General features: G+C 42.9%; 1 protein-coding gene across 1 annotated transcript in view; it reads left to right on the plus strand.

Annotated features, from left to right (window-relative positions):
* Positions 1–14,012, plus strand: part of MYOF (myoferlin) — a 148,472-nt gene that overhangs the window by 99,036 nt on the left and 35,424 nt on the right. The window contains exons 26-35 of the mRNA XM_081823080.1: positions 1,595–1,709; positions 3,563–3,668; positions 5,057–5,202; positions 7,174–7,347; positions 8,231–8,339; positions 9,287–9,364; positions 11,555–11,736; positions 11,831–11,989; positions 12,114–12,212; positions 13,147–13,308. Coding sequence (XP_081679206.1) covers positions 1,595–1,709; positions 3,563–3,668; positions 5,057–5,202; positions 7,174–7,347; positions 8,231–8,339; positions 9,287–9,364; positions 11,555–11,736; positions 11,831–11,989; positions 12,114–12,212; positions 13,147–13,308 — 1,330 coding nt within the window. The remainder of the gene's footprint in view (positions 1–1,594; positions 1,710–3,562; positions 3,669–5,056; positions 5,203–7,173; positions 7,348–8,230; positions 8,340–9,286; positions 9,365–11,554; positions 11,737–11,830; positions 11,990–12,113; positions 12,213–13,146; positions 13,309–14,012) is intronic.

The following is a 14,012-nucleotide window of genomic DNA, read 5'->3' on the forward strand; positions in this document are numbered from 1 at the left end:
TTTTTTTTTTAAAGATTTTATTTATTTATTTGAGAGAGAGAGAATGAGAGACAGAGAGCATGAGAGGGAGGAGGGTCAGAGGGAGAAGCAGACTCCCTGCCGAGCAGGGAGCCCGATGCGGGACTCGATCCCGGGACTCCAGGATCATGACCTGAGCCGAAGGCAGTTGCTTAACCAACTGAGCCACCCAGGCGCCCCAGCAGAGGGTACACTTTAAATGGGTGACTTGTATGATATGTGAATTGTGTCTCAGAAGCTTGTTATGAAAAAGAAAGGAACAGTAGAGGGGAGGCAAGCTTGTGTCCCCTGGAGTTTGGGTCTCTGAATGTTGCCGACGGCATCAGAATCCGAGCTCCCTCTACTCCACCTCATGACCGGATACTTGAGGTTGGAGGAAACAAGCTTGTGAAGTTGGATTTCAAGGCCTCAAACTAGAGTTTTTCCTCTCTGTCCACATTAGTTTCCTGTGATCACAGGCATTAGGGAAGGAGGGAAATGAGCACACTGGGTCTGGTCTGGTCTGTTAAGACCCGATGATTGCACATGATTGCTTTTAACCCATGACAGCTTGCTTTGGATAGAGTTGGGGTTGCTGGTGAGGAGAAGGGAAATGGGATTTGAATTGGAGAGAAGGAAGGAAGGTTAGTGAGGAGAGGGAAAGGTGGAGGCATTGTGTTTGGAAAAGTGGAGGATCAAAGCATGTCAGGGCTCGATGGGACCCCAGAGACGGCAGCCAGGTCTTCTGTTCTCCTTCTCTGGGGCCCGGAAAATGATGAGATGGGCTTAATTTATACAAATAGTTGGGGCCACTTCTATTCTGATTTCTTTCCAGGGCTTGATTCTTAGGGAGGATTTGGCAGGGAAAAGATGTCGGAACGGTAAAAGAAAAAGAAACCTCACTTGAGTGGGTACCTGGCAGAAGACTTCAGTCAAAGTTGGAGCCTCTGTACTTTCCTTATGGGTTGTCAAAATAGTTCCAAATCCAAGAGGAAAATTGGCATGGCAGAGAGTCAGTATGGGTTTCTTAATTACCTAAATGGAGTCTGGAGTCTTAAATGACCTGGTTTGGCTGTCGACCTAGGAACTATCCAGAAAATTTAAACCCCTCCCTTCAGTTTGTGTTACGTAGACCATGCAGGGCATGAGTAAAAATTTCCACACTTGGCCTCATGAGACCTTCTCCACTCCATTTTTTAAAATAGGGGGAATGAGGGTGGACAACTTCCTATTCTTTTGAACTGTTAGCCAGGCGTTTTGCTGCAAAAAAGCTGAACGGCCCTGAACTGAAACAAAAATATGGAGCATGAGGTCTGTGTAAGGAGCTGCCCACAAGACTGTTTTCCCAGTCCCCACCCTGATTACTGAGAAGGAGCAGCCCTGCCGACTTGAGGAGTCCTCTGTGGTTTAGGTCTCATTGATCCCCCAGGCCCCTTCTTCACAAGAGTGGCAGAAGTTATCAGCAGGAAGCGTTTGGTGGTGAACCCAAGGGCTAGCGTCAGGAGGGAACCAGTGTAGATGTTTCCCGACCACGGGGCAGAGCTGGGGTGGTTGGCTACCATTCATTGCTCCTTTGGTAACACGAGCTGGCCTGCAGCTTGCTGACTGAGGCCGACGCGGGTCACACGGAGTTCACGGATGAAGTGTACCAGAACGAGAGTCGCTACCCCGGGGGCGAGTGGAAGCCAGCCGAGGACACCTACACCGATGCGGTGAGCGGGCTGCTCCCCACGGAGAGCCTCAAACCCTAACTCTTTGGAACCGTGATCTGCGAATCCTCCAACCGCGAGGCGCGGCCTCCCCTTCTCTTCTGCTCTATCTCGTGTCCTGAATAGCCTTACCTTGGGCTGAAGCTACACAAGTGCACCTCTAATTATTTTCTCCCGAAAAGACATTGGGTCTGTTTAACTAGATGTTGGTACATGGTAAAGTTTGAGTCGTGCAATTTTTTAATTGTAAATATTTATTTTTAGTTTTTTAAAATCACAACAAATGGAATGCGTATGTCTTTAAAATGTTCAAACAGCATAGAAGGAAATGAAAAGTAATTCTTCTCCCAGATTTACATTCCACCCCCCAGTGATAACCACTGAAATCTTGTTTCTGTTCACACTCAACTACAAAACTTCTTTCCCCCCCACACACCTAAATAGTATCAACAACTTGTATTTTTCATGTAACAATATATCTTGGGCATCCTTTGATATCAACACATATAGATCTATGAGCTTTCTTTTTTTTTTTTTTAAGATTTTATTTATTTATTTGACAGAGAGAGACACAGCGAGAGAGGGAACACAAGCAGGGGGAGTGGGAGAGGGAGAAGCAGGCTTCCCACTGAGCAGGGAGCCTGATGCAGGACTCAATCCCAGGACCCTGGGATCATGACCTGAGCTGAAGGCAGACACTTAACGACTGAGCCACCCAGGCACCCTGAACTATGAGCTTTCTTAAAAAATGCCTGCAGAGTGTCTTATTATGTGCACCCTCTCTCCTTGTGGACATTTTGATTTTTTCCCAGTCTTTGGTTTTCTCAAGCAATGCAGCAGTAAACATCCTTATATATACATTTTTATTCACTTGTAAAAGTTTATGTCCAGGAGAGATCCTTGGATAGGTTTGGTCAGATTTCAATGCATATGCAATTTTGATAAATATTGCCAAACTGCTTTCAGATAGGCTGTATAAGTTTTTATTTCCAGCAACAGTGTATTAGAGGGCTGTTTTCCTAAACACTCACTACCCCCACCACACCAGCTTTGTCAGTGCCCAGATGTCCTTTCCATTTTCTCACTTTTAATTTAAAGTGAAGCTGTGGGTCACCTGGGTTGTTCAGTCAGTTAAGCGTCCAACTCTTGATTTTAGCTCAGGTCATGATCTCAGGGCCATGAGATCGAGCCCCGTGTTGGGCTCAGTGCTGGGCATGGAGCCTGCTTAAGATTCTGACTCTACCTCTCCCTCTGCCCCTTCCCCACTGCCTAAAAATTAAATAAATAATTTTTCTAAATAAATTTAAAAAAATAAAGTGAGGCTGAGCATTTTTCCATATGTTTATGGATCACCTTTATTTCTATTCTTATGAATGTTTTTTCATAACTGTCCATTTTAATGTAGTCAATACTTAAGTCGATATTTAACCTAAACCTTGCTCAATCTTACATGATTAGCATCTAGAACTTCCAGTGACATTACCTTGTACTTGAAAACACGTGTTTTTCATGCTTTATCCATCTCTGATGGTTTCTTTCCAGTATAACTCCTGATAAAGAGAGTCGTGCCATTTCATAATATTGTTGAACCATATGAAATTGCTGATATTTGACCATTTTTGATCTACAATAACAATTTCCCATGGTTCAACCCAACATACCCCCTAATAGTAGAAATAGAAGGTATTCTAAAAAACTAATCTTGTGTAGCAATTGTGCATAGAGATTAGAGATTCACAAATTAGCATGTTAATACCATTGTTAAGTGTGTGGTAGCCTCTCGCCTTTGCATCTTATCTGACACTATGGCTTACTTTTCTTCAGTTTTTATTTTGTTTTGTTTTTACTGTCTAAAGAACGGTGATAAAGCAGCATCACCCAGCGAGCTGACATGCCCTCCAGGTTGGGAATGGGAAGATGACGCATGGGTATATGATATAAATCGTGCAGTGGATGAGAAAGGTAACATTTTAGATCTATTACCTTGTGGGGTCTCTGCGGCAAGGCCCTGGTTAACCAGAGTAAAGTTTCCTTGGGGGGAGGAGTCCTACTTCTGTTGGTCTGTGACTGTCAGGTCTTGGATATTACCTGTGACTATTCAGATGCAAAATCTGAAGGACAAGGAAGTGCTTGGACAGGTGGGGGTGGGGGCGGCAAGAGTGAAAAATACAAGATCACAGTGGGCCAGGTGTCTGCACGTTGAGATGCTGAGGATCCACGATGAGAATTTAGGAGGGAACTGGAATTTGGATGTTCTCTATTCTAATCATACCCCATAGACTCCCTGGGAACATCACACTCAGGACCCTGGGGCTCAGGAAGAAGGACTGTAAAATGCCTTAAAAGTCATCCTATTCAGCAATAATGCAGATTGTTTTGGGGGTTTTTTGAAGTATAGTTGATACGCAATAATGTAGATTATTGACACAGCTTCCGTTAATGGTGTTTATCCTTTTCTATGAACAGTGATCTGAAGGTAAATGAACTATCTAACATTTGGAAATATCAAAAGAGAAACTCTGATTTCTTTTCCTTATAAAAGAAAGAACAAGCATGGATAAAGAAGGGTTCAAATAGATTATAAATTCTTTGCTGATCTTGATGCACACACCAAGCCTTATAATAATAGTTAGCATTGACTGAGCACAAACTATGTGCTAAGCATAGTCCTAGTGATTTGCAGGCATTATCTTGATGAATTCTTTTTATTTTTTTATTTTTTTTAAAGATTTTATTTATTTTTTAGAGAGCGAGCGAGAGAGAAACAGCATGAGAGGGGAGAGGGTCAGAGGGAGAAGCAGGCTCCCTGCTGAGCCGGGAGCCCGATGTGGGACTCGATCCCAGGACTCTGGGATCATGACCTGAGCCGAAGGCAGACGCTTAACCATCTGAGCCACCCAGGCGCCCTTGATGAATTCTTTTTAAAAAAGTATACTTTACCTTTATGCTGGGGAAATTGGGCCATAGACAAGTTTACTAACCTGCAAGAAACTTTTTTAGTAAATAGCCAGTGTGTGGTGATGCTGGGCTTTAAACCCTTCAGCCCTGTCCCCGGCTGCCTCTTGCACTGTGCTTTATTCTTAGATGCACTTAATTACCATGAGTGAGGAGGGATGAAAGGAGAGGAAAACCCCGTGGCCGCAAAGGAAGCTTTTGAAGAGGGATCCAGGGGAACAGAGCTATGTTTGGGTTCGGCTGAATTGCAGCCAAGTGAAAGGAGCAGTGGAATTCACTGGCACAGGAGAGAATGCTGGGGGAGCAGAGACAGTGACTGGATGTTTCCTGCAAGTTTATCTGGCAATCTGGCAAATGCATCTCTTTGGGATAACTGTTTGCAAACTCTGTTCCAGGCTGGGAGTATGGAATTACCATTCCTCCTGATAATAAACCCAAATCCTGGGTTGCAGCAGAGAAAATGTATCATACTCATAGACGGCGAAGGCTGGTCCGAAAACGCAAGAAGGATTTAACACAAAGTACTTCAAGTACTGCAAGGGTAAGAGTTAGCTTGGGAGGGAGCTAGGCCGGGGGCCACACAGAATTCCCGTTCCTTGGCTATTTCTACAGAAACCATTCGCCAATCAAGGGCGTAAGGCTCTCCCTGCTCAACGGTTCTCAAAACGCACTCCCCGCCCCAACGAGCAACAACACGTTACCTGGGAATGTGTTAGAAATGCCTCACCCCAAACCCACTGATTTAAGAATTCCAGGGTGGGGCCCAGCAATCTCTCACCAGGTCTTCCAGGTGATCTGAAGTAGGCTAAATGATAAGAACCACTACAGAGTAGTAATAGAAATTATTTTGGTATCATAATGAAGGAGTGGCAATAGTTCAGTACTTGGAATGAGATACACAAGGACTCAAATCTTGGCCTCATTTCCTTTCTCATCTGCAAAATGGGTACAGTACCATGCTTTTAATTAGGGTATTATAAGGCATACATGGAAGAATAAGTTAAGTGCAATAATAATACTCATAATAATAAGTGGAATATGTTGTGTGTCTTCTATAATGCCAAGTACTAAATGTGCATTGTCTATAATCCACAAGATCTGCATTTTATCCTCATTTTATAGATAAATGACTCTGGGCCATATGTCTAGAAAGTGATTGAGCCAGTGTCTGAACCCAGACGAGGCTATTCCACAAAGTGCCTGACTCATAGCAGGTGCAATGAAGTTACTTTTTATTACAAGTAAGCTTCTTGGGCACAAAGATGGAACCATAGTCATCTTTGTATCCTTCTTGCCAGTTCAGAAACTTGTTCTTGATAAATAGTGGAGGAGAATGAATGAGCTGATGAATGAATATTTCTTATTCAGCTCCCCGTATGCTGATGGAGTGAGAAGCTCCTAGAGGCACTTGACTCTCTCCTTCCACATGAGAGCACCAAGGTAATACTGAGCCACTCAAGTCAGAAGACTGGAAACTTGACCCAGTTCTACCAAAAAGTATCATTGAGACTTTGATCATATTCCCTAACCTCCTCACTCCTGGCTACCTGAAATATTTCAATGCTGCTGTTAACACTACTAGAGGGTCAATTACAAGATTGTGCTTGACCTGGAATTATGTTTATTCAAAGTTGAAAAAAAATCCTACAATGATAATAACCCACATAGAGCTCTTGTTTCTGAGATCATAGATATTATTTGGTATTATTTTGCATTTATCAAATCTAGTCATACTTTTAAGATATTTACATACAATTTCCCTCAGTAAATGTCAGCTACATGAAGGCCAGGACCTGGTCTTATCTTGTTCTTCATTGCTTCCTCAGCTCTTAACACAATCCCTGTCACACAGTAGACACTCGTATTTGTTAAATTGCATAAAACATTGAAAACTGAAGACATTTATATATAAACAGTTTTTAGGATAAAAAGTCCTATCCTCATAAGTTATTAGTTACTGCAGAAGTAATATACTCTGCTCTATCACTTACTTACTAGTTATGCCAGTTACTAGCTTAAATGAGACATTTAAATCCTGGGGAGAGTGGTGTCATTTTTCCCCATATAAGGTAGAGATAACAATGTTTTCCAAACTGTTTATAACAGTAATGATGTCTTATATGCTAATGAAGTGAGGAAATAGAAAGCAATTTGAGAAAGAATCCATTTTCCTTACAAAAAAAAAAAAAAAAATCCATTTTCCGTAACCCTCCTCAAGTCTGAACAAGGTCCCTCTCCTGAGGGTGTAGGGCACCACCTTGGCAACGTCTCATTCCATGTCAGTTTCCTGATCATCTCTGCATATTTCTACAGTTCATCAGCTCTGCAAGGGCAGACAGCCTGCCTCCTTTGTTCTTTGTTGTTTCACTGGCTCGTAACACAGTGCTTGGAACAGAGTAGATTTTCAAAACCTATTTGGTGATTGACCAAATAATCTGCTTTATCAATTAAGGGATATTGTTGTTATGATGATGATGATTATCATTAGCATTAAAGTTTACTTCTGGTCTAGGCCATGGAAGAATATGAAGACCGGGACGGCTGGGAATATGCTTCTTTAATTGGCTGGAAATTTCACTGGAAACAGCGCAGTTCAGATACCTTTCGCCGCAGACGCTGGAGAAGAAAAATGGCTCCTTCGGAAACACATGGTGCAGGTGCCATCTTTAAGCTTGAAGGCGCCCTCGTAAGTAACAAGTGCTCGAAGCTCAACCAAGATTGGCATGGGGAAAGTAGATGAGTGTTGGAGGCTCCACTGACTCCACAGGGACCCCTCCAGCGCCGCAGGACTGCGGATGATTTGGGAGAGAGCTACACAACCTAGGTGCTCAATAACTCTTGTTGCATGACTACATCATGACTATAGGAAAGGCTCTAAGAAGTTCTACCACAGACACACCTGTTTAATGTTTCCCCCAGCATTTTCCAAATATATCTATTCTGAAACCCTTGCTGCGGTTGACGCCTGTTAACATCGCAGGCATGGGTTCTTTGGATCCTGCCTTGGAAACTATAACTGTTCAGCAAACCGAGAAAGTTAAATACACAGATGTGAGGGGGAGAAAAACAGAAGGATGGCTCACGGAATTAGAGAAAAATTCATATGGAAGCACAGTAAAGAAGGCAGGGAGGGGAAAAGCGCAAAGGTGGAAGGAATGCGTAAGAGAATGGCAGTGGTCCGTCTAAAACAACATAGTGGTCAGGAGCCATTTCCAAACGCAGCCTATTTTTATATTTCGGCACATTGACCCTGCTATGATGCTTATTCTCATCCTCCTCCCACCCTTTTAATCCCCTTATTTATCCTTTATGCTTTTCCTCTTTTAAATTTTCAGCATCAGGGTTTGGTAAGCCTGGACTTGAGGCAAAAGACTGGCTTCAACTTCTTGCTCTGTCCCTTTCCAGCTAAGTGACCTTGGGCAAGACACTTGCTGTGCTGGGCTTTATTCGTCTTTAAAAATGGAGCAATTGGATGAGAAGAGTCCCTTTTAAAAGCCACCATTCCATTTCTTTGTCATTCTTGCCTCTTTGTTTTGAGGCATTGGTCATGGACTTTTCTGCCTCTTTAGGGTGCAGACACGACTGAGGACGGAGACGAGAAGAGCGGGGACAAACGGAAGTACAGTGCCACCACCGTGTTTGGGGCAAACACCCCCATCATTTCCTGTAACTTTGACAGTAAGTTTTAAATGGATTTGTACATTCCACCGCTATGACTTATCTCACGAAAACTCTCTGAATCACCGAATAGGATTAAAATGTCTTTATGCAAATGTGACTTTTATTTCGATGAAGAGGATTTTTTCAGATACACTTTTAAAAATCATACTTGGGGTGGAGGGTCGTCAGATCATTGACTTTGACATAGTCTGTCCAATATGTACTCATTCTATCTATTAAGCTCCCCAAAAGATTGTTTTAATTAAAAAAAAAAAAAAAGAGGTTCAAAAAGTTAAGTAAAGGTTGGCTCCAATGATAATCTTTAGGAATTTTGGAATGAGGCAGACCTATTCTGTACTAATAATAGCAAATGCTTATGATAGGGCTTAGCATGTGCCAAGCACTGTGCATATATTAACTCATTTAATCTTCATAACCACCCTAGAAGGTGGTGTTATTGTTGTCCTCATCTTAGAGCACTAAGGACAAGATGTCAAGTAGTCTGACTCCCAGAATAATGTGTGGGGGGTGGGAGCATATATACATTAATATAGGGGTAAGGAGTATAAATATTCTGAACTATCAAAGGAGGAACTTTCCTAGATCTGGGGCTGAAATAGTATAGGAAGCCCTATTTCTATAACTCTTGGAAACCAAGTCTCATTGTCAAGGTCTGTGATGACAAGCAGTGGCCTAAATCTAGGTTTTACAACAGGAGTGATGTTCTCCTGAGTGATACATTTGCATTGGGCTTACTGTAGTATTTTTAAAGTTAGTTTTATTTTATAGGAAACAGAACTACTTTGGGAGCACCTGTCATCCCCATTATGCGTGCTCTTTATTGTGGAGAAGTAGATTTGAATGACCCATTTATCTGAAACATGAATTATCTCCAAATATTCCAGAAAATTTGCAGTTTACAGTGTTATGTTTCTTATGAGTAACCTCCATCCTGTTCTTTTTAGGAGTCTACATTTACCATCTGCGCTGCTATATCTATCAAGCCAGAAACCTCATGGCTCTAGACAAGGATAGTTTTTCAGGTAAAGGGACAAAAATCTCCATCTTACATGTTATTACATAGCTGGCTAGCTTGAGTCTACTTTTCATCAAGTGGATGTTTTTAGTAATGTCTTACAACAAAGAGGCTTTCCATATTGAAATGAGTTTGATTTGTGTGAAATAAACTGCACAGTCATTAAATAATCACTGAGTATGTTGAGTACTATTGCTGAGTGCTAGAGATACACAGAAGTTACATGGTCTTTTAATACTAATAATCATTAATTGATTAAGTAATAAAAAGCACCAAGAAGAAAAGCAATTTCTGCTCTTTGCTTATACACAGAGCTCTCTCTATATGTATACATATATACACTCTGGGCTCTTGGGCTGATCGGTAAGTTAAGATCCTTTATAAATATTTTTGTAGCTCTCTCAAGTTGACAGAAAGATCACAAGTTCGCCCATCTGCCTACAACACCAGGCTTGAGGCAGTGTGGAGTCCATTTTGACCTCTCTGTGGCCTGTTCCCCAAATTCCCTGCACCATAAAGCCATGAGACCCAGCTCGTTTCATGGCCTTTGAACTGGTTCTAAGGGGAAGGCTGTGGGCAGGGCTGGGGAAAAGGCCAGGGGTCTGCTGCTGAGGATCTGTGCTGTTGCTGGTGGGATCATGAATGGTTCAGGGGCCATCTGGGTGACTTGGGGAGATTGCCACTTCAGGACTTGAAGGCCAGCAGAGCTTTGATGGAAACAACTCTTAAAGCAGTTGCCTGACACTCTGGAATGCTCACATCACTCATGAGGTGTGTTCCAAGCACTCATGTAACCAACATTTGTGAATGGTTTCCTTTTCTTACAGATTAGAGCAAATTCAAAGTCATCCCCATAATACGCATCTCCAAATGGGGTTTGAAGACGTTTTTGAATATTCACCACCAGGGGGCACTCAATCATTGAAAGTCAAAGTTAGAATCTTAATCCTAATTCTTGACTAAAGTTGCATAAAACTCAAGCAGATTCCTTGCCGTCTGAGATATAAGATAACTGATCGGGGCCATGGCTGTTGTAAATAATGCTGCAGGGAACATGGGAGCACAGATAGCTCTTTGAGATAATTATTTCATTTGCTTTGAGTAAGTACCCAGAAGTGGGATTGCTGGATCATATGATAGTGCTATTTTTAATTTCTTGGGGAACTTCCATACTGTTTTCCACAGTGGCTCCACCTGTCTACATTCCCACCAACGGCGCACAAGCGTTCCCTTTTCTTCCCATCCTCGCCAACACTGGTTATTTCCTGTCTTTTTGACACTAGACATCCTAACGGGTGTGAGGTGATATCTCATTCTGGCTTTGATTTGCATTCCCCAGAGGATTAGTGATGTTGGACACCTTTTCATGTACCTTTTGGCCATTCGTATGTCTTCTTCAGAGAAACATCTCTTCGGGTCCTTTGCCCATTTTTTAATTGGGTTATTTGGGCTTTTTGCTATTTTTATGTGAGTCCCTTGCATATTTTGGATATTAACTGCTTATCAGATATGTGGTTTGCAAATATTTTCTCCCATTCCATGGGTTTCCATTTTGTTGATTGTTTCCTTTGCTGTGCAGAAGTTTCTTAGTTTGATGTAGCTTCGCTTGTTTATTTTTGCTTCTGTTGCCTGTGTTTTTGGTGTCAAATCCTAAAAAATCATTGCCAAGACTAATGTCAAGAAGCTTACCCCTTATCTATTCTTCTAGGAGTCTTACAGTCTTGGGTCTTGTGTTCAAGTATTTAGTCTATTTTGAGTTGATTTCTGTGTATGATGTAAAACAGGGCTCCAGCTTCATTCTTCTGCATGTGGCTGTCCAGTTTTCCCAGCACCATTTATCAAAGAGACTATCCTTTCTTCATTGTGTGTTCTTGGCACCTGTGTTGAAAATTAATTGATCGCCTATGCATGCATGTATTTCTGGGTTCTCTATTCTGTTCTATTGGTCCATGTGTCTGTTTTTATGCTAATACCATATCGTTTTGATTACTATAGTTTTGTAATATAGTTTGAAACCAGCAAGTGTGATGCCTCCAGCTTTGCTCTTTCTCCAGAAGGCTTTGGCATTCTCTCTCCCAGGGGGTGGTGAGGGTCTGTGGTCAGTGCAACTCGAAGAAGAGCATGCGATTGAAATGAGGGGGCCTGGGGAGCTAGACATTAGCCATGGCCTCACAGTTACTCTCTTTTTCTGTTTTAGATCCATATGCTCATGTCTCTTTCCTCCATCGAAGCAAAACCACTGAGATCATCCACTCAACTCTGAATCCCACATGGGACCAGACCATTATATTTGATGAAATTGAAATCTATGGGGAGCCCCAGACGGTTCTACAGAACCCGCCCCAAGTTATCATCGAACTTTTTGACAATGACCAAGTGGTAGGTAATTTAGAATTTCTAAGACGGCTTGGGGGAATGGCGAAGGTCTAGAGGGATATTTGTTGGGGAATTTAAGGACTGCTTGTTTCTCTAGGGCAAAGATGAATTTTTAGGACGAAGCACGTGCTCTCCTCTGGTAAAACTAAACTCAGAAACAGATGTCACACCCAAACTTCTCTGGCATCCCGTAATGAACGAAGACAAATCCTGTGGGGATGTCCTTGTAACTGCAGAACTGATTCTGAGGCACAAGGTACTTACTGTGTTCTCACGCATATATTCTTTCCTAGTAGCTGCTTAAAACACTTGCTAATAATCCGCGACACCATTTTCTTGAACTAAGCAGAGGCAGTTATGTTTCCATGTTTGTTTTACAGGATGGCTCCAACCTTCCCATCCTTCCCTCACAAAGGGCACCAAATCTGTACATGGTCCCCCAGGGGATCAGGCCTGTGGTTCAGCTCACTGCTATTGAGGTAGGCAGCTCCCTAAGTTTTATTGATCAAGTCAAATGACATAGCTACACAACTGGACTCTCTCGTAGGAAATGGAATCTTGCTACATATTCTCTTGCTGTCTCCAACTTCCTATAGAATTTGTCCAAAAATTTGAAATATGCATGGAAACAGAAAGCTTGTCGAAATAAGAACAGGTCAACTCCAGCGTTACTGAGGGAATCTAGAGTTCCCACTTACAAGGAGCCAGGAGATTTCTGAGTTTCCCATGTCAACTGGAGAGCTGGGAGAGGGAAGGCAGACTGCGAGTAGCGTGTGTGTGTGTGTGTGCGCGTGTGTGCATGCAGAGAGCAGGGGACCCAAAAGGGGGGCTGAGGTGGAGAGAGGGTTGGGAGCAATGGGAAACGGTGACATGCCAGACCATCAGAGCAGACACAGGCTGCGGGAACTCACGGGTAGCTTCATGGACAGCGTCTGGTCCACTCTCAAGGTCTCCCCCTTGTCCAGTCAAGCAGCTGTTACCTTGAGATTTCCCTTCTCAGGCTGTCTTGCTCAGAGTTCCCAAAGACCAAAGCAGATGGCTTTAAACAACACTGTGTTAAGGAGTTTACACTTGATCCTCAGAATGACCCTGTGATTTGTTTGCAGACGAGACGGTCGTGTTTGTGGACGAGACATAGAGAGGTTCCAAACTTGCCAGGGTTCGCGGCCAGGATTTGATTCCTGCACCCTTCACTGCTCTGCTTTTTAGCAGCTCAGGCAGAAAAAAGGGGGCAAAACTGCTTTCTCTGCATGACCTACAGGCTTTCTAGGATAATAGTCTCAGAGATTTTAGGCAAATCTACACAAGTCAATCTTAAAGAATTTACTAGTTATTAAGGAAGAATTTTTCCTTTTGAATATTATTTGTAATATACTGAGTTTTCCTCCTCTCTCCTTATATTGTTTTCTTTAGATTCTAGCTTGGGGCTTAAGAAACATGAAAAACTACCAGATGGCCTCCATCGCCTCCCCCAGCCTTGTCGTGGAGTGTGGAGGGGAAAGGGTAGAATCAGTGGTGATCAAAAACCTTAAGAAGACGCCCAATTTCCCGAGTTCTGTTCTCTTCATGAAAGTGGTACAGTATCAAGACTGTAATAACACGTGTGTTGAGTAGCTGAATTGTACTCTAAATATGAATATATAAAGATTGCATCCCCCGCACCCCACACATACAGAGTTTATATATTTCCAAACTCTGACAGCAACTAGAAAAACCCTGCCTTGAATTCAGCTTGCCAGTGACGTTTCTCCCTTAGATTCTCACACTGTAGTAATGGTTTCTTGAAGCTTCACACATCCCCAGTGATACAGAAATATTTGTGAAAAATACTTACTTTTTTCTCAAATGAACTTTCCATCTATTCAGCTCTCGGGTACAGGCTTTTGGTCTCTGCCCTGGAGGGCGGAACACTGATCCTCAGTCCTGCCCCTGCAGGTGTACATGGACCGGAAGCCTCCAGATAGGGACTGGCTGGCTGGGGAAGGGGCAGCTGCAGGGCCCATTTGAGGTGGTGGGGCCCGGGACAGGCCCCACCTCCAGTGGAGGGCACCACTTGGTGCCATGGAAGTCACCCCCTGGTTGTTAGGAAGGGACAGCGTCACATCCGGCTCACGGTCGTCTGTCGTAGATCCCCTAGGACTTTGCAGCAAGAAGAGGTCACCCTGTCCTTCCGCTTTTTAAAGCAGTTTCATCCTTAGTGTTTTTAAAAAGAAAAGTCTTCCTTTCTCACTGTACTGAATAAATAAAAGAGAAAATCAAGGCATTTCCTTGGCGTGATG

The sequence above is a fragment of the Leptonychotes weddellii genome, chromosome 6 (assembly GCF_054177405.1).
Source record: "Leptonychotes weddellii isolate Sample4059 chromosome 6, ASM5417740v2, whole genome shotgun sequence".
In the NCBI taxonomy this organism is placed as follows: Eukaryota; Metazoa; Chordata; class Mammalia; order Carnivora; family Phocidae; genus Leptonychotes; species Leptonychotes weddellii.